General features: G+C 38.5%; 1 protein-coding gene across 3 annotated transcripts in view; it reads left to right on the plus strand.

Annotated features, from left to right (window-relative positions):
* tiprl (TIP41, TOR signaling pathway regulator-like (S. cerevisiae)) overlaps positions 1 to 21,303 on the plus strand; it is a 50,167-nt gene that overhangs the window by 28,505 nt on the left and 359 nt on the right. For all 3 annotated transcript variants that reach the window (XM_057821631.1, XM_057821630.1, XM_057821632.1), the window contains 3 exons: positions 2,528 to 2,659; positions 15,827 to 15,922; positions 17,447 to 17,509. In XM_057821631.1, coding sequence (XP_057677614.1) covers positions 2,528 to 2,659; positions 15,827 to 15,922; positions 17,447 to 17,509 — 291 coding nt within the window. The remainder of the gene's footprint in view (positions 1 to 2,527; positions 2,660 to 15,826; positions 15,923 to 17,446; positions 17,510 to 21,303) is intronic.

The raw sequence follows: 21,303 nt of genomic DNA on the forward strand, positions 1-21,303 counted from the left end.
CTCAGAACTGTGAGGCGGACGTGCTAACCACTCAGCCACCGTGCCGTGCTGGATCTACATCGAGTGACAGCGCTGATGTCAAGGAGGATTCGGCCTGATTCAAGGTGGAATTGAAGACCACTTTTCTTCAACTTCGACCAACTTTTGGAGCATCACCACGGGGGCAGATAAGCTCACCTCCACTCCAAAATTCCTCTTACAATATACTGTCACACTACCCGGGTAACACACACATAAAGTGCCTTGCAAAAGTATTCGGCCCCCTTGAACCTTGCAACCTTTCGCCACATTTCAGGTTTCAAACATAAAGATATAAAATTTTAATTTTTTGTCCAGAATCAACAACAAGTGGGACACAATCGTGAAGTGGAACAAAATTTATTGGATAATTTAAACTTTTTTAACAAATAAAAAACTGAAAAGTGGGGCATGCAGTATTATTCGGCCCCCTTGCGTTAATACTTTGTAGTGCCACCTTTTGCTCCAATTACAGCTGCAAGTCGCTTGGGGTATGTTCCTATCAGTTTTGCACATCGATAGACTGACATTCTTGCCCATTCTTCCTTGCAAAACAGCTCGAGCTCAGTGAGGTTGGATGGAGAGTGTTTGTGAACAGCAGTCTTCAGCTCTTTCCACAGATTCTCGATTGGATTCAGGTCTGGACTTTGACTTGGCCATTCTAACACCTGGATACGTTTATTTTTGAACCATTCCATTGTAGATTTGGCTTTATGTTTTGGATCATTGTCCTGTTGGAAGATAAATCTCCGTCCCAGTCTCAGGTCTTGTGCAGATACCGACAGGTTTTCTTCCAGAATGTTCCTGTATTTGACTGCATCCATCTTCCCGTCAATTTTAACCATCTTCCCTGTCCCTGCTGAAGAAAAGCAGGCCCAAACCATGATGCTGCCACCACCATGTTTGACAGTGGGGATGGTGTGTTCAGGGTGATGAGCTGTGTTGCTTTTACGCCAAACATATCGTTTTGCATTGTGGCCAAAAAGTTCAATTTTGGTTTCATCTGACCAGAGCACCTTCTTCCACATGTTTGGTGTGTCTCCCAGGTGGCTTGTGGCAAACTTTAAACGAGACTTTTTATGGATATCTTTGAGAAATGGCTTTCTTCTTGCCACTCTTCCATAAAGGCCAGATTTGTGCAGTGTACGACTGATTGTTGTCCTATGGACAGACTCTCCCACCTCAGCTGTAGATCTCTGCAGTTCATCCAGAGTGATCATGGGCCTCTTGGCTGCATCTCTGATCAGTTTTCTCCTTGTTTGAGAAGAAAGTTTGGAAGGACGGCCGGGTCTTGGTAGATTTGCAGTGGTCTGATGCTCCTTCCATTTCAATATGATGGCTTGCACAGTGCTCCTTGAGATGTTTAAAGCTTGGAAAATCTTTTTGTATCCAAATCTGGCTTTAAACTTCTCCACAACAGTATCTCGGACCTGCCTGGTGTGTTCCTTGGTTTTCATAATGCTCTGTGCACTTTAAACAGAACCCTGAGACTATCACAGAGCAGGTGCATTTATACGGAGACTTGATTACACACAAGTGGATTCTATTTATCATCATCGATCATTTAGGACAACATTGGATCATTCAGAGATCCTCACTGAACTTCTGGAGTGAGTTTGCTGCACTGAAAGTAAAGGGGCCGAATAATATTGCACGCCCCACTTTTCATTTTTTTATTTGTTAAAAAAGTTTAAATTATCCAATAAATGTTGTTTCACTTCACGATTGTGTCCCACTTGTTGTTGATTCTTGACAAAAAAATTAAATTTCATACCTTTATGTTTGAAGCCTGAAATGTGGCGAAAGGTTGCAAGATTCAAGGGGGCCGAATACTTTTGCAAGGCATTGTACTGAATAGGGGAACAGACATTGAGGCACGGCAGCAATAGGCTGTGATTGGACAGTTCAAATAAGTAATATTTTTTGGGTTGTGTATTTGGAATTATATGTGTTGTAATTTCTGTGTCAGTGTAATAAATTTTTTTTTGTCCTAGGCGCCCTTGCTCCTTGAGTCGAACCTATGCATAATAAGGTGTTCCATTCTTAGCAACACTAAAAGAGAATTACTGTGTTACATCCGTAATACCACCGTTGTGCGCCCAGCACAACTATGGCAACAGATAAATTTATAAATTGTTGCTTTACAGAACGAAAATCTCAAGCTTTAGGGGAATGTAAACTATATATTTTCTGGAGGAGAGAACTACTGAATTATATCGGGTCTCTCATTTTTCACATCTTAATGCTTTTTAGTGCTGGAACAGTTTGGATGGAAGCCAAGTGCGAGCTTAAAAAAACAGGTATCTGACTGAATTATCTTAGAAAAGAAAGGTGGACAGGTCACTTGTATGCATGCACACCTGCTTCAATGACAGTGTAGTGAGAATAAAACGGGGGTTGACACGTTTCCCACTTTTTGAGAGGAGTCTCTCTCTCTCTCTCTCTCTAGCTCCACCTCTCTTTAGATTGCCCATAAAAACCTGTGTCCATTTGTCTTATTGATTTCAAGGTGACAGAGACGACAGAAAGGATTAATTTGGAGAAACTGAGGACCCGTGAGCAGATCATGTTCTTTGATGAGGTCCTACTGTTTGAGGATGAGCTCCATGACCACGGGGTCTCAATGATAAGTGTTAAAATTGTAAGTACTATTTTTATACTTGTACTCCACTTCTAGACCTTCTAGACTTTTTGAGAGTATACTGCATTCAATTGTGTCTGTTTTGGATTCCTTAAAGCAGTAGTTATTTTCTGATACGTTCCTGGGAAGAGAAAAATATTTTATATATATTTTTGGAATGTAATACGTATACATGGGCTATTCTACCAAATTTGTGAAAAATTGCTCTCCAACATACCGTATGACACTTTTTTTTTTTTTTTTTTTTTTTTTAAATTTGGCCATGCATATATTGTACAATATTTCTATGAACGGCGTTCCAATACATCGATTAATTGAATTCATTCCACTTAAGTATTTTTTAAGTATTGTTATTTGAGAAATAAGTATTGCCTTTGAAACAGTTAATGTTTTGCACTTTTCTGTAAACAACAAAAAAAGCAGGTTTAGTGCAGCTTTTTGTTGTATGGAGATGTTTCCATCATTACTATTGAATCATTAGGATATTTAACCCTCGTTCAATGATCGAATCGTAGCACCCTGAATTGTAATCGAATCGAATTGTGCGGTGCCTTAGATGGCAAACTCCTCATTTCTGTGGTAAATACTGTGGTATGAAAAGGTTTTGGCACCTATGATTTACAAGATTTCCCTTTGTTGTATTGATTGTATTGGTTGGTTGATGTGCCGGTATGAGATTTTGACGGTACGATAACCGTGAGCAAAAATACCGCGGTTTCACGGTATCACGGTATTGCAATAATAGCTCCCAAATTTTGAGATGTATGGGTTTAAAAAAAAAATAATAATATAATTTAAAAAACAAAACAAAACTTTTTTCCATTGAACAGGGTTTTTTTTTCAGAACATATTTGCAAATTGGAACATGAATATAATGTGAAAATAAATTAATGTGAAAATAAATAAATTAACAAAAAATAACAAATATTTTATATAAAATTAAAATAAATAGAACCTAGACTATACCCACAGCCAGAGCTCAAGTTGCTCAATAATAGAGCAAGAACAAAATAATTGCTATAAAAAAGTAAGAACACTTCTAAATAAAATTAAAAATATATACTGTATGACTTTTTTTGAGGGGGAGAAGCTGAAGTTTCGCCATTTTCAGCCACTGTGTCAACTCTCTTCTACATGATGTCATGCCTTTGTGTTAAAAAGAACAAAGAATTCATAAAAGTTAGTTAAAAATGTATAAGTTAGTTTTATAAGTTAGTTAAAATGTAAATATTGTTGAGGTTTCAAGGTTTCATCTAAAACAAAAAGTGAGGAGTGAGACCTCCTTTCTCAATTAGCGATCTTTGACGCGATCCTTTTTTTTCTCCCCCCTTCATTCAAGCTTGTTTCTCACTCAGCGGCTGTGAGACATAAAACGTCGACCAAGCTGCTCTCCCAGCTTAGCCTAGGCTAACATTCGTCTTTGTAAGTTTTAGTTAGTTTGTATATTGAATTTGAAAGGAAAATGTATGTTTTGTTTTTGGCGACCTTTTTCATGGTGCTACTGCTATCCTGTTGAACCTACTCACATGTGGAAAAATACAATTGTATAACGTTTTAAATGTATTCATTTGTATATTTCACCACGATTTGAGAGCTCAATAAATTGAAGAAAAGTACGCCTTGTGTTTCGAGGGTTGGTTTTTGGGTTTGCTGGCTGTTTAGCAGAATAGCGTTACTGACACTCACGGCAACAAACGGGAAGGGTGAGCGCTGCCGCACCAAGCCACTTCGGCTGCATTTTGGCACATGAAAAATAACAAATACCGTACTAAGGTATGACGGAAAATTTTAGTGGTTTTGAAACCGCGACGTTTTCACACCACGGTAAACCGTGAAACCGGTAACCGGCACATGTCTAGTTGTATGTATCAACAATTTCAGTTAAATATATAGCCGACAAATACAGTAATAGTTCAAAAGTGAAAATAGTTTGTTAGGATTATGTGTTCAATATTTATTCAAACAAAAGAAGCCAGGAGTATACATTTGCTCACAACAGAAAAAACTATATCAATAGAGTCCCCTTTTCTCTAAGCCAGTGGTTCTTAACCTTGCTAAAGGTACTGAACTCGTGAGTTTCACATATGCATTCACCGAACCCTTGGGAGTTGGATAATAAAGCATTTTTGTCCCGATTTAACACCGATATATGGCGGAAAACAGTCAGGTGACTTGAAGTTCCGCTCTAAGACCCCCAATTTGGCCAAATTTCAAAATTGTCCTATATGCATGTGTGATACATCATTGGAAAGCTTAAAATGTCAATTTTCTGGGGGAAGAAACATTTTCAACAGGAGGGCATTTAATAATAATAAAAAAAAAAAAATTAAAACAGCAAAATCCTAACTGGAGGTGAGAGCACGCGAGAGCATAATTAAAGACGCCACGATTTTAACGAGATATTGTCGCGTACTTACCTTGTTTCAATCAAAAAACTCCACGTAGCATGTATCACTGGGTGTCAAGACACAGCTGTGAATGGCCACAGCTGGATTTTTTGGGGGATTTTATGGGTGAAACGTGGTACTATAACAAGGGTCGCGATGCAGAAATTGCAGACATCAAGGAGTGGTCGAGATTTTCTTTTTCATATATTTACCCTTTTAAACTTTTTTGTTTGTTTGTTTGTTTGGATCGATTATATATCATCTAACATATTGGAAGAAATGCGACAAAAAAAAAAAGACACTTAAGCGATAGTTATGAGGTAGATATCCGTGACTTTTTTACAGACGCCAATGTTTTCGTTGTGACGTAATTTGTTTAAAAGTTTAAAATAGGCAAGTGAATAATTTAAAAAAAATTTTTTTTAACGAAATATTAGATATTTATTAATGATTCTAACCTAATGACATTTTGAATAATAAATATAATTAATTACCTTAGTTTTATGGCTGGGTTGAAACAAAAGCGGTTGCTCAACGTCAGTAAACTGGGGTTTCCAGGGTAAAACAGACGAATTAAAAATAGCTCGGGGGCTTAATGAGCCATGAATCTGCTATGGCAGCATATAGACATATTGTTCTATCCAGGCATGCCCACTTGCCACCTTTCGGCGAAATTTCGCCGTTTTGAAATCAAAATGGGTCATTCTTCTGAATCACGTAGAACAGAGGAGAAAAAAAATGGGGGGGGGGGCATGTCAACGAGCGAGTGAAACAGTTAACTTTAAAACCGTAGTCCATGCTCAAAACTACACTCTAGTCCTATGACCTAGACCTATCACTGCCACTCTCTTCTCGTGACAACAAATGATTGACAATAAGGGAGCACAGTTATCACCAATCAGCAATTAGGAGGCCGAACCCCTCTCCATCCCAGTTTCTCGCCCGGACCCGTTGGAAATTGCGGCAAGGTAAGGGATTAATGTCAAAAACTGTTAACTTCTTAAAGCTAAAAGTTTGAGTGATGGCCTATAATAGTCTTCATAAATCATTCAATCGTGTCGTTCGATCAATTCCTGCGCTTGTAATGCTGTCTATAACACAAGTATTCGCTTAACTTCTTGATAACTGACTTCAGATAGTCCTCGATATTTCACCGCCTCGTAGAACGCAGTTACTCGAGGTAGCTCTAACTGCGGAGGGGCTAACTAGCACCTTTCACACAGGGCTTTGCTAGTAAAGTTAGCGAACGTCATTTGGGATCTGAATTGTCGCCAGTTGGTGTTGTGACGAGATATTTAAGGCCCCTTTGTAAAGCGCTTGTTAACGATAAAAAAATAAATAAATCATGAGCAATGAGGTAACTAGAGTGATGAACTAGTGCCTTCCATACAAGTCATGTTCAGGGCTTTGTTAGTAAAGTTCTGAACGGTCACCAGTTATTTTTGACAACGAGTTATTTAAGGCCCCTCTATACTCTCCGATAATTACAGAAAGGGAAGAGATTTGCCTTGTTGTGGAGGTCGTTTCATTTGTTTATCCATCGAGAGTTTATCAAACCGGAGAGCTCCGCTACAGGTCGCATTTGAAAGTACCCCCATTCCCGCGCTGTTCGAACACACCCCCGTTCATAAAACAGCCTACAGGTGTACTTCTGTTTATCCAGTATGATGCCCTATCAATCGAAGTTAAGGACCATGGGACTAATTGCTTTGGTTGAATGTAAATAAAGTTATGATCACTACAGTTAATGCTTTTGAAGACTTGTAATTTTTTAAATCTCTCTCTCTCTCTCTCTCTCTCTCTCTCTCTCAAATGGGACATACTGTATATTTTATAATTTAGATTTTGTATAATTTGCTACTTAATGCGTCTTATATGTTCTGATTTCAGGATGAGAGATTTAGACTTGTATATGTTAAATTATTATGTACTCTGTTTAATTCGAGATGTCTCTGGTTGCACTATGAAATGCACTTTTCCGCGCATGCCGTGTGTCCATGTTACTTTGTCACCTTTTTCACCCCTAACCAGTTTGCATGCCTGTCTATCAAACACAACAGTTCTTTTGGCTTAAAATACAGCAGTTTATTTTAAAGAGTGGCGCAAGAGCAGAAACTGCTTTTTTAGTCTGTTTTCTGCCATATCTGAGTAAGCAAACTCTCAGTGATTTCCAGTTCTTCTCATTTTGACAGCACGTTTTATTTCAGTCCACACTGCTCATTGGTCTGATATCCTTGTTCGAGTGCACTTTCCAGTCAGCGAACCAGTTTCTCCTTCCATCTGATGCAGGACTACCAGTTTAGAGAGTGCATCAGGGGCAAATAGGTCCAAAACACCACTTAGCCTAGATTAAGTCAGCGTAGGAAAATGTGTCTTAACCTTCGACAAACACCTGCTTCCGTGTCAGACCTGCGCTGTCAAGGAAGACCCGATTTACGACCCTCCGCCGTAGCCTCTCTTGCTCCTTCTCAAAATTTCTGACTTTGCGTCGCGTCAACGCGTTAGACGTGGTGGAAATGGACTGTGATTGGTCCGCTCAGACTGTTGTTTCCGGTTCAGGAATTGAAATCACCGCCACTGTCAAACATAATTTGGCTACATGCCAAGCCGACAAGAGTGTTAACGAAGAGCAAGTACGACAACTTGTACAATCTCGTCAAAACATTATGAAGATTGCCAAATGGAAAGCAATTCGTAGAAAGGAGATTACTAAAAATACGGGGCTGGAGGTCAGCCAGCAATTGAATTTAAAAAAATATATATTAAAAAAAAAATGGAAGAACCACCAAGACAAGTATGTGTGTGTTCGGAATCGAATGGCCACACGAAGCAGTGACCCAGTCGGCCAAAAGCTGCCAGCTTTTTATCACTTTATAGCGTATTTTTGGTTGGTGCACTTCATCAGTTATTGTGTGCATATGTTTGCTGTGAGTGTGCCTTATTTACGTGTCACACTTCAGATATATGAAGAATAAAGCACAGGTTTGGTGTCAAAAGAGTTGTTTTGATGTTTAATTTTCAACAACAGACAGTTCACACACGATACATCATCACTGATTGAGAGTGCCTCGGTGCTTTTATGATAACGTTAACATCAAGGCTTCCAACGCAGTTTCTGAAGTTCCATAGCTGCCAGAAATCTGCTATGGCTTCCCACTGGCTGGTTGTAGGACACGGCAAAAAAATCGGGCCGGAGGGCTTTGCAGACCTCTGACAAAACGCCGGACGCAGTGCTCGAAGCCAGTTTAAAGCTAGCCGCCACAGCTTACTGGTTTCCACCCAATGCTAGAACTCTCTGTGCGGCATCAAAAGTCGGACAGACCGCCTCGAAACCGTCTTCTGCGTCGCCTGCGCCTCAACATTTGTATGATCAACATTTATTCAATGTTGATGAGCTGAAGATCCACATTCAAACGTGCCATCTTGCATTATTTTTTTCTCCGTTAAACTAGAGGAAGTCAACAAGCATGCCCCAAAACTGTACATGCATAACGCCAGACCCCACTAGTGGCTTGGCGGTGAATTACAGAGCAACGCGTTCCCTCACCGCAGAACTATCGAATGCTCATTGACAACGCAACTCAACGCAGGAGCATAACTTAGGCTTTAGACTTACTGATAACCACTGCTCTAACCACTTCCTATATTGGATTTCAGTCATGTTCAGTTCAGTCATGTTTGATGGTTTTGGAGCATGCACTTGATATCCGTGATCCCCAACGGACCGTTGTGTTGTGGGCCTTTCTCTCACGGACCAGCAATGTGTTGCAGAAAAATACAGCAAGTATAAAATAATACAACAGGGATAAAAACTAATGTTAAGAGCAGGAAAAATGTAACTCACTAGATACTGAATCAACCTTTTTTAACAGCAGTCTCTCCTAAAACTGACAGAAAATATCCTTGGTTGCAGGCATAATAAGTTCTTCTCCAATCGTGAAAGGTCTCTTAGCTTTAGCATTACGGTTAGTCACGAGGTATGATGCACTCAGTGCATTTCAGGGTACCCGCGGGTTATTAAAAGTATTAAAAAAGCATTGAATTTAGTTTTCCATTATTAAAGGTATTAAAAGTATTAAATTAGCTGTCATAAGTTTGGAATTTTTTCACCGTGGTTTTAATTTTGAAGAACATCTCAGTGCAACCTAAACAAATCATAATGCACCTCGTGCGTGCGCGCTGTTAGCATCATTAGCATCAACATCACAACAGCAGGCAATTGCACAGTACTGTGTGCTAACGTAAGGAACTGCTCAGATGCTGTTATGTTCGACGAAAGCCTCAACAAGATAACCAAGTCCAAACAGTTGGACCAGCATGTGAGGTATTGGATCGGCGACCAAGTCGCATCCAGATACTTTGGGTTGCAGTTTATGGGTCATGCGAAGGCAGTGGACCTGCATAACATTTCAAAGTAAGTTGCCAATTTCTCAAATTAAAATGTGTTAGATGCAATAATGTATTTCTGCACGGTTTGCCTTTCGAATGAATTTGCATTTCGTAGTTTTAACTCAAGAGTTAGCCATGTTCAATGGGGTATTGGCAGGTGCACTAGCCTCAGATACACAACACGGTTGACACTATTATTGGAACGAGTGCGGGGTAACGTTGATCTGAATAACATGGCATGGTGTTAGGCAAATTATAATGTAGGTGATAGTAAAACACCTCCTGGTATATTTAAATGTTTTTCTTGATTGAATAAGAGTATGGATTTTCTCCATCTGATTAAAAGAAATGTCTTCAGTAGCTAACAAAGGATTAACATGTGTTTTGTAGAGTTCTTGTAATGTGAATAGAAAAAAAACATTTACCAATGGAAATGGTCATGTGTAGCTTTTTTATTTTGTGGTAATTAATGGTAAACTACTGCCATTTGGTGGCTGTTTTTAAAACTTTCACTGCCAATTGCAAGATTTTCCCAAGCACTTTACAGTTAAGGTGACTAACTTGACAATCACCAGTTAAGGTGACCAACTTGACAATCACCAACCTACAACCTTGACTAGGTCCTCTTAAAAGGGAAACCTGTTGTATTGCAAATGTAATTTCTGAAGTTGCTTTACAAAAATAGTGTAAAATTCATTTTATCCTGGGAAAAAAATCTGAAAGACCTTCCATTTAAATGTTTTAATTGTATCTTCAGTAAATGTACATCCTTTTGTCAAACACACTTATTAATTGAGGTTAAATTTGATGTTCAGTGCTTTATTTTTTTTTAATATGATTCAATATTATCTAAATAATGGGTGCGAGAAAAGTATTAATTTTCAGTTGAAATGGCATTAAAAAAAGGTCTTAAAAGTCTTGAATTTAGATTGATCAACCCTGGGGGGACCCTGCATTTACTTTTGTTGATGTGGTGGCCCTCAATAAGTGTTTCTGTCCTTCGTGCTTGCGCTTTTTTTGTTTCAAATATTCCAAAGGCTTATCCATTATTCCAGGGTGCTAAGTCTCAATGTGCCGAAGCAGCTTTGAAGGCTTCATTGCCTCGTTTGCTAACTTTTGGCCACATATTATGCAGAGTGGACTTGGCGTAGGCTTCTCTTCTGACTCATCAGGTGGCCTTTTCCCCGTAAAAAGCTAAGACGTCTGTTTTTCAGTCATCTTCGCTAGCGTGTAAGCTTATTATTTTTGGGAAAAAATCTGATGCGCCTACATCATTATTGAGGACAAGGGCACATAGATATAAAAAAAAAAACAAAACAAAAAGATGCCGACTCCAATTTATATAATAATGATCCCAGTACAAATAAACGGGGATGATTTGTTATTTGTGTCATCTTTTTGGAAGTCAAAATAGTTAGGTTAGAATATCGTAGGACTAGCATGTGTGGTCATTTGTTTTGATTCGTGCGCATCCGGGTCAGTTTGCATTTTGCGTGTTGGATACAAATTAATGTGCATGCGTCATAGTTCAATGGGCTTAATGGAAAAAGGCAGTCTGAGTAGCACACCAAAAAATCAGATATGGCGACCAATCTAAATTGTGCAATAAGACCAGCGATCTGAACCTAGCCGAGTCGAGTGCGATTTATGGGTTTTTGTTGTTTGTTTTTTTTCTCTCTTCGTCAATATGCCTTTTTTTAGCTCGTGTGATTTATACTCCGGAGCGACTTTCTAGTCAGAAAAAGTTGGTAAATATTAAGCCTCAACAATATACCGTTTAAACATCGCCATCGCGATGTGTGCGTGCGCGATAGTCCCATCGCAAGGACGTGCGATAGTTTTTTTTTTTTTTAATCCACATACGCCCTGCTTTCTGCTCTGCGCAGGGCTCACACCCTCCCTTTGCCAGCTCTTTTAACCTCACAGTCACTGCAGCACTTGCTTAATAAAGTTAACGATGCTGGTATCTTTGATCTTGCCAAAGAAGCGGACATCACAGTGCAGCAGCTGTCAATCATCGTTTAACTTGGTAAACAGTTTCTGCAAAGAAGCCGCTTTGGAATGAATGTGTGTGTGTGTGTGTGTGTGTGTGTGTGTGTGTGTGTGTGTGTGTGTGTGTGTGTGTGTGTGTGTGTGTGTGTGTGTGTGTGTGTGTGTGTGTGTGTGTGTGTGGAGACGTTTGAGACATATAAATTAAATGCCAGAAGTGATCATGAGGAGTTTGTAATTTCTTCATGTCCACCAAGAGTCACGGCTAAGGTAGATAAACAGAAGTATTTAATTAAGCCAAGCATTTTTCTACTACGGTACTTTATTCTTTTTCAAAAATGATTTGGTTGGACAGCTATGTTTAAAACTGATCGTAATTATTACATTTGAAGTGCTTAAAACCATTTATTAATATATATATATATATATATATATATATATATATATTTTTTTTTAAATCATACTTTGGGGAAAAAGTGAGGGAAAAAAACATGCCTTATATGTATCTCTTTCCAATGATCTCCATTAAGCACACACACAAAAAAATAAAAATTTGGGGGGCAAGGTGCGCAACTTCGCAGTTTTTCACTTATCGCGGCGGGTTCTGGTCCCCATTAACCGCGAAAAACAAGGGATCACTGTACACTGGTCATTGTGAGTCATCCAAAGTCTTTCCAAACGGCTATTCAAGTCATCTAGTGAAAATTTATTTTAAAAAAAAAAATCTATATATATTTTTTTTAATATCGCAATATAATATCGCAAACCCCCCAAAAATCGCAGCAATAGTTTTTTCCAATATCGTTCAGGCTTAGTAAATATATACATATACTGTATTTTTAAATCTTCTTCACCACACCCAGCACATCCAACAGCATAAAAGCTTGTTGCAGTACTTTAAGGGCGAGTAATGCAAGCAGCGTGCACTGTTCCAGTGATCCCAAACCACCAGGCCGGAGACCATTACTGGTCCCTGGTGCATTTGCTACCGGGCCGCAGATACATAATAAATCATTTGTTAACAACTGCAATCTGGCCTGTACCTCTTGACACATCAATATGCCTGTCTACTATATTGACTAATCAGATTAGGGATTTGTGTACGTCACCATCTAGTGGTTTGCCGCCATTACTGGGGTGTTTGCAGCCAGCCAATCAATGCGTTAGCTGCAGTTGGCTGAGTGCTGTGGGCGGTAATGTCTTTGGACAGCCTTTTTTTTTCAATGAAAAGGCCACCTGCTGAGTCAGAAGAGGAGCACACAACCAAGTCTATTCTGCCTAATATGTGACTAAAAGCTAGCAAAGAGGCAACAAAAGCAAATGCACTGAGAGCATCATACCTCATGGCGAACGAAATGCTAAAGCCAAGAAACCTTTCACGATTGGAGAAGTCATTATGCCTGCGACCAAGGATATTTGCCGTCAACTTTTGAAAGAGGCCGCTGTTAAAAAAAAAAGGTTATGGTGAGTTATTTTCCCCTGCACTTAATGTTCACTTTTAGTGTTACTTTATTTTTACAGTATTTTTCTGCCGCACATTGCCGGTCGTTAAAAAGAAAAGGCCCACATTTCACCGGTCCGTGGTGCAAAAAAGGTTGGGGACAACTGCACTATTCAACAAAAAAGTTAAACATAATACAGGTAAAGCAAAGTGGTCCTATCTGCTCATAACGGAGGTTATTTTTTACAGCAATGCCAAATAATGCGACACAAAAAAGGTTTTAAACAAACCATCCTAACAGTCACTATAAAACACCATAGCATCTGAAATTAGCACATAGGTTGACATTTTGAAGTAGACAACAAATAGTTGAAATACTGTACTAGGTGTAGGCATAGGCGGATCTACTATTCTGGTGAAGTAGACGATCGCCTTAGGCACCCCAACCAGTAGGGGGCCCCCAACCAGCTGCCCTTGCCCCAACGAGCAAGGGCTTGGGCTACCGGAGGCAGCAGCACCCCCAACTATTCGTCATGTATAATTATGTCAGCATACCAAACAAACAAATAACAAAACAAAAAAGAAAAGCCATTTGAATACTGCATTTATATTATCTCTCCCCCACACACACGCACTACAATGGACTGTTCCATGACGACGGACTGAGTATCAGTCGCTTAGCTTCATTTAGCGGCGTTTAGCATCGCTTAGCTGTTCGTTAGCTTCACTTAGCTCTCCTGCGGTTTTCATAGCTCACTTGCTACTTTGCACGTCGGCTATCGTTTATTTCGAACACATGAGCGAACGTGCTCTCCATGAGAGCCAAAGTGCAGTGAGGGAGAAGTTGAGAACAGGCATCTAATGCCCCTTTTAACTTTCTTCTTCTTCTTCACACCGAACATAAAATACACGAAAGCACACCCTGTGGTGAAACAATGTAGTACAGTTCCAATCAGTCATACAATAACACTGAACAGCTGGTTAACAGCATTTGCTAACCAAAAAAAATTAAATCTATTAGTGACACCACAAGCATCGACGAAGAATGTTTTTTTTTACGGAGTGTAAAGCTTTCGGTTAGCGGTTTAGCGAACGTACCTGCGGTGAACATTTCAAAATAAAAGCACATCATATTCGTCATATAAATAAGGATTTCTGGAGGTAATCCCACATACTTCAGAATTAATATTATAATATGTTGAGTAAATACTACATGATACAGATTCTACACTAAGAATAGCTTTCAAATGACACTCTTCATGACAAATATGATTGGCAATGAATAATTAATATAATTATTATACTACTATTATATATAGTAGTATACTATAATAATATTGCTAGAATTTTTTTTTAAGAATTGTTTTGAATGATGTTGGAAAGGCAGTCAGTGTTCTGAACTTTCCATTCTTTTGCACTAGTAAATGCTATCAGCATTTAACCTCATTGTTTATCTGTGATTAATTATTGTTGTTTAAATGATTATTTGTACTTTAATAAAGAATTTAAGTGTTCCAAAATAGTTTTGTGAATTAATAAGCATCAACAACAAAAATTTCATTGCTAAATTAGTAAAAAAAAAAAGAAAATTATTAGATTAGTCGATTAATTGTAAAACTAGTCTGCTGACTAATCAGGAGAAAATTGTCGTTTAGGACAGCTCTAGTGTACCAGAACATATTTCCTCCATTCCTTTGTCACCTTTTTGACCCATGAAGCGGGCCCCCCCAAAATGGCCAAGTCCGCCACTGGGTGTAGGGGTGTGCCATCTTAGGCATCCCACGACTCGATTCGATTCAGGGTGCTACGATTCGATTACGATTCAGGTGCTACGATTCGATTACTGAACGGTGATCAAGGTATCGACGATGATCGCTGTTATCTCGATTATCGCGCTTATCTATGTACTGTATCGTACATTCTTAATTAATACAGTAGCCAAACAAATTTATGTCCCATTATTTATTTAAAATATCATAATGATTCAACAGGAATGATGGAAACATACCCAGACAACAAAAAGCTGCCCTTTAGCTGCTTTTTGATTGATTTATTTTTTTTTTTTTTTACAAGTGCGAAAACATTAACCATTTTAAAGGGAGTAGTTATTTCTCTCAAAAATACAATAAAATTTACACAGGTGGAATGAATTCCACATTTTATGGAAACAAAGTGTCTTTAGAAATAAGACTTCTTTGAACCAATATACTTTGTTTTCACAGTTTTTTGCACTATTTTGCATGTTTGTCGTGTTACCGCTGTACCTAATCATGGTTTTACACGTTCTGCATATGAAATACACGTTGGTAAATTAGCTAATTAGCTTAGCGCTTGGAGCTAGCTATTAACATCTCAAAAACAACAACAATAAAGGCTAAACAGTACAGGAGGGTTGGTGTACTCACCTCTTATAGATGCACACGGGTCTTAGCAATCATTCAGGACATTTTTTAATTGAAATGCTTTAAAACTACTGCTGCACATCTGAAAGACAAGGAGCAACGAACAATCTCTGTTACCCTCTTGCTCTAAAAAATAACTTGCGCAGGGTCGCGTTTCTGTACATGCCTGTCTCATACACAAATTTATTTTCCATTGTTTTAAAAAGGGGTAAATCTCTCTCAGTAACTGGCAGCATCCATCATAACGTGCGTGCGCCCGTTAACAGTGCCCGGGCGGCAAACGTGCCTTGAATTTCGGTCTGCTACGACCGGCTGCCATAAAGTTATGAGGGAAAATAACCTTTGAACCTTTATGAATCGTCACGTCTCAGTACTGCAGTCAGGAGACGAACCCGACCGAGACACGGAGACGTTCGTAAGAGTCAAGGCAATGTGACTTAGCTTTGGGCTCCTGGCTCCCTTTTTCTTTTCCAATGTCAAATGTACACTGTATTTCAATGTCAGTTGTGTAAATTTCACTCATTTTTTTCTCAAACTGCCAAAATTGTGTGTTATCCAGAGGGTGATGCCTACCAGTTTCTTCACATTGCTACGTTTTTTCCTGCGGGTGGACGGTGTGCTGATTAGAATAAATGAGACACGACTATATCATGAGGTAAGTTTACAGAGCTTAAAACTTAAAGGAGGAATATGAAAGATCAGTGGCAAAAATGATACTGCAACCAGGATCAAACTACAGTGGTACCTCTACATACGACTTTTATTCGTTCCAGGACCTGGTTTGTCAGTTGAAACGGTTGTATGGTTTTTATCCCAGGTGTGTTAAGTGCAGGGAAAATGTAACTCACCAGATGCTGAATCAACCATTTTTAACAGCGGCTTCTCCTAAAACTGACGACAAATATCCTCGGTCGCAGGCAAATTGAGTTCTTCTCCAGTCGTGAAAAGTTTCTTGGCTTTAGCAATGCAGCTCACCATTTTGTATGATGCTCTCAGTAATGATGCTCTCAGTCAAAATTCCCTCCAATTTTTCATGTGTCTGAGCAGACACACAAGCTCCCTGAGCACACTGGGGACCACTGTGAGCAACATCAGATGTGGCCACACACAAGTATCATTACGGCTGTTCAAAACCTTGGATCATAGCAAGTTACATGGCTTATTAATAGAACGGAATTACAGCAGCAATTTTCATTAGTGTACTTTTAATATGATTTGGCCCTCTTAAAAGACAAATCTTGTTGTTCATGAGATGTGTACTACGTTTTATGTGAGAGTCCTGCTTTGGCCTGGGTACAGTAAGGTCAATTTGTGGCAAGGGGGAGTTAATAAATATAATGAACAACCACAATGGGAGTAGTTTATATCAAACTCCCATATTGAAACTGCTCACACAAGAAGGACACTCAAGATTCCTATTCTCAGTGTCTGAGCAGCTACACTGCAAAAACGCACCGCCTTAAAATTAGTTAAATTCCCTTGTTTTCAGTGCAAATCTACAAGAAATAAGTGAAATTATCTGCCAGTGCTTCAAGTAAGTTTTACTCAGATTTCTTGAAATAAGAAAAATGGCTATCCGATAAAAAGCTTTACCAACTTATTTTAAGCAAAAAGAAGTCACCGCCTGTGGCACCCAGCCAACAGCAGCTAACATTACCTGACGCTGGGCTGCTATAAATGTGCAAACACCCCAGTAATGGCGGCCAACCACTAGAGTGCAAATCTAATCGGATTATACAATAGGCACAGGCCAGATTGCGGTCATTAACAAATTCTTTATTATTTCTAAAAATGTAACGACTTGTGTAGCCCAAAGTAGAGGGGTAAGAGTAGTGTTCTTCACAAATTTACCCAAGTAAAAGTATTGTGTGGTAATACTACGCTGAGAAGTACATTTTTCTCAAAATTTTACTCAATAAAATGTAACTTGTTACTACCCACCTCTGGCGGTGGCATATATCCATCTCTTGTGCAACTGAACCAATAGCCATCAGTCATTTTGGCTTTGTTAGCAGGGACAGTGGTTGAGCGGAGCAGCTGGACTTTTTCATGGTGATATACAAAATAAAAAGTGGTTGATTGTGGTTACCATGACCTGGTCCTTTTTTTTTTTCTCGATAAAACATTTTTTAAAATATAGCACTGAGACAACAGGTGACTTATTTTTTTCTGCTTTCAGGCTGGACAGAAGTACATGTTAAGGGAGTTCTGCACAAGGGAAAGTGGCATAGCAGAATTGAAGGTAAGATTTATATAGCTTTACACTGATCCCTCGCTATTTTGCGCCCTCAGTCCATCACATATTTTTTTCACTTTAAAAAAATTGAATGTTCAAATGTGTCAAGACAACTGCCATCTCAATTCCGTCCGTCCCCTCAATTGAACACCTTGTTTTTAAACTCTCCGGCCCTTGTCCTCTGGTCACTGCTATTATTTACTGACCTCCAAACCACACACCTCTTTTATTTCTGACCTGACTGACGTGCTAACCCAGTTATTTGCCATTTTTCCATCAATGCTCCTCCTAGGTGATTTTCATCTGCATATCGACGACACTAACAATAAATAGGCCACTGAATTCCTTGAGCTGCTACAATCTCTAAATTTCACTGAGCATATTAACTCATTCACTCCCAGCCATTTTCACTGGAGCAAGGCCCTTCGCTCCCGGCCGTTTTACTGGATTTTGACTAATTTTGCAAGGCCCACAGAAAATTCTGTTCCATTGCTATATAAACATTAGGCATGTGCCGGTATGAGACTTTGACGGTATGATAACCGTGGGCAAAAATACCGCGGTTTCACGGTATCACGGTATTGCAATTATAGCTCCAAAATGTGTTATTTTGAGATGTATGGGTTAAAAAAAAATTTTTTTTTTCCATTGAAGTTTTTTTTTTTTTTTTTCAGAACATAGTTGCAAGATGGAACATAATTATATATTGTTAAAATAAATTATCAATAAAAAAATATATATATTTTTTAAATAAAATTAAAATAAATATAACTTATAGATTATAGCCACAGCCACAGCTCAAGTTGCTCAAGATTAGAGTAAGAACAAAATCATTTCTATAAAACAGTAAAAACACTTCTGAATAAAATTTTTTTTAAATTCTACTGCATGACTTTTTTTTGAGGGTGGAAAAGGTCAAGTGAAGTTTCGCCATTTTCAGCCACTGTGTCAGCTCTAGTCTACACGATGTCATGCCTATGTGTTAAAAAACATAAAGAATTCATAAGTTAATAAGTTAGTTAAAAATGTATAAGTGAGTGTAAAGTGTAAATATTGTTGTGGAAAGGTTTCATCTAAACAACCAAACAAAAAACATTGGGAGTGAGACCTCTCCCGTCTGCTTTCCCAGCTAAGCCTAGGCTAACATTCGTCTTTGTAAGCTTTTAGTTAGTTTGTATATTGAATTTGAAAGGAAAATGTGTGTTTTGTTTTTGGCGAACTTTTAATGGTGCTAATCTGTTGAAGCTACTCACACATGGAAAAATACAATTGTACAACATTTTAAATGTATTCATTTTGTATATTCAACTTACCATAATTTGAGAACTTAATAAATTGAAGAAAAGTATGCCTCATGTTTGGAGTATTTGTTTTTGGGTTCACTGGCTGTCTAGCCGATAGCGTCACTTTCACACACAGCAACAAACGGGAGGGGGTGAGCGCTGCCGCGCCAAGCCACTTCTGGCTGCATTTTTGACACATGAAAAATAGCGAATACTGTACTACGGTCTGACGGAAAATTTTAGTGGTTTTGAACCCGCGACGTTTTCACACCACGGTAAACCGTGAAACCTGTAACCGGCACATGTCTAATAAACATGGAACCGACCAAAAGAAAGATTAGACTCTCTTCTTTCAGCAGAAAAAAAGCATACATTTCAAACATAACTTTGACTTTAACACAGCTATTTTTCGCTTTTGTGACAACCCAAACATCTGAATAATGTTTTCGCTCTACAAAATAACATAAAAACACAGACAAAGACAAAGAGTATGGGGCGCCGTTTGTAAAGCAGCACATGCCGAAAATGACAACATTTTCTCACATTTAGCGCCACGCAGTGTTAAAATCTTGGTGTGAAATGTTTACAGTCACTTTTTTTTTTGCACATTTACAACATTATTTAGCAACTTAAATATTTATTTTTAAATGATAAGTATTGGACTTGAATGTTTAAATCCAGAACTAAATATTTATTTAAATCTTAAATGTAAATCTTATATATTCAATTTATATTCGATATATGCATTTTAAATTTATAGCCCAAATTTGATATTAAATCCTAAATGTAAATGTTTTATCTAAATACTATATTTAAATCTTAAATCTGGAAACAGTTGAAACGAAATATTTAGCGTAATATGCAAATTCACATGACTGGAGACCGGAAGTAACAAAATAAAAGCTGGAGCAGCTCAGATTGTTTGTTCACGTTGCTTGAAAATGAATAAAACCTACTCAACGGTGGCAGTCGGCTCTTGGACATGATTTATGGTGATAATAACAATATCTAGGTAAAATACACATTTCGGAGAAACCATTTAAGGAGTATTTTGTGCTTTTTGTGTCACTTCTACGCACGATCCCAGTAAGGGCGAGTTATGTTTAAATGTCAGACCTGCGCCGTCAAGGAAGATCCAATTTACGACCCTCTGCCGTAGCCTCTCTGGCTTTTTTTTTTCTGGCTTCGCGTCGCGTCAACGTGTGTGACGTGGTGGAAATGGACAATAATTGGCCCGCTCAGACTGTTGTTTCCGGTTCATGATCAACATCAATCAACATGATTTAAGCATCTAATGTATCCAATACACCGATATCCCACAATAAGCAATCCAAACGGCAACAAGTGTTGAAAAGATAACGTACAGCATGCTAGTTAGTTAGCCTGCTGTGTCCATAATTCTCACGCTAGCGATCGACTGCAACGTATGTCTTTTTGTGGTTTTCCGATAACTCGAGGTGAGAGCATGAGAGAGCATAATTAAAGACACCATGATTTTAATGAGACATTATCGCGTACTTATTTTTTTTCCGATCCCGAAACTCCATGTAGCATGTTTCATGCGTACTTATTTTTTTTCCGATCCCGAAACTCCGTGTAGCATGTTTCACCAAGTGTCAAGACACAGCTGTGAATGGCCACAGCCGGACTTTGTGGGGATTTTATGGGTGAAACATGGTAATATAACAAGGGTTGCAATGCAGACACATACATCACACACAGACATCAACGAATGGTTGACATTTTCTTTTTCAAATATTTACCCTTTTAAACATTTTTTTTGTGACGTAAATTGTTTAAAAGTCTAAAATATGTGAGTGAATAATTTTTTTAAAAGTAGCTTCTGTGTTTTTAATGATTGTAAGTTCAAAGTGATAGACATTTCGAATATTAAATATAATTTTTTTTTGGCTGGGCTGAAACAAAAGCAGTTGCGCAGTGTCTGTAAACGGCGGGCTTCAGGGTAAAACGGACAAATTAAAATTAGTCATATATTGACATATTGTTCTATCACAGGGGTTTTCAACCCAGTCCTCAAGGCACACTGTGGGTCCTGGTTTTTGTTCCAGCCGATCCAGCAGAGACAGTTGAACCAATGAGGCTTCTGCTAAAACAAGCCACACCTGACTGCAATCAACTGATTGCACTTGTAAAACACCAGATTGGGGAAAAAGTGTTGTCATCTTGTTTGGTAAGAATGAAATCCTGCACCCACAGTGTGCCTTAGTGGAATAGGTTGGGGACCCCTGTTCTATCAAACACAACAGTTCTTTTGGCTGAAAATACAGCAGTTTGTTTTAAAGAGGGGTAAAGGGCAGTAACTGATTTTTCAGCCTTGTCTGTGTTTTCCGTCATATATATATATATATATATATATATATATATATATTATTTTTTTGCTCCAACATTAAAATGAATGAAAATTGATGTGTTTCATTATCTTGATACATGAAATGAGCTTGTTAGGGGGGAAAATAAAAAAATAATAGTTGTTACATTCTATGCTATTTGTACATT

The sequence above is a fragment of the Corythoichthys intestinalis genome, chromosome 18 (assembly GCF_030265065.1).
Source record: "Corythoichthys intestinalis isolate RoL2023-P3 chromosome 18, ASM3026506v1, whole genome shotgun sequence".
Taxonomy (NCBI): Eukaryota; Metazoa; Chordata; class Actinopteri; order Syngnathiformes; family Syngnathidae; genus Corythoichthys; species Corythoichthys intestinalis.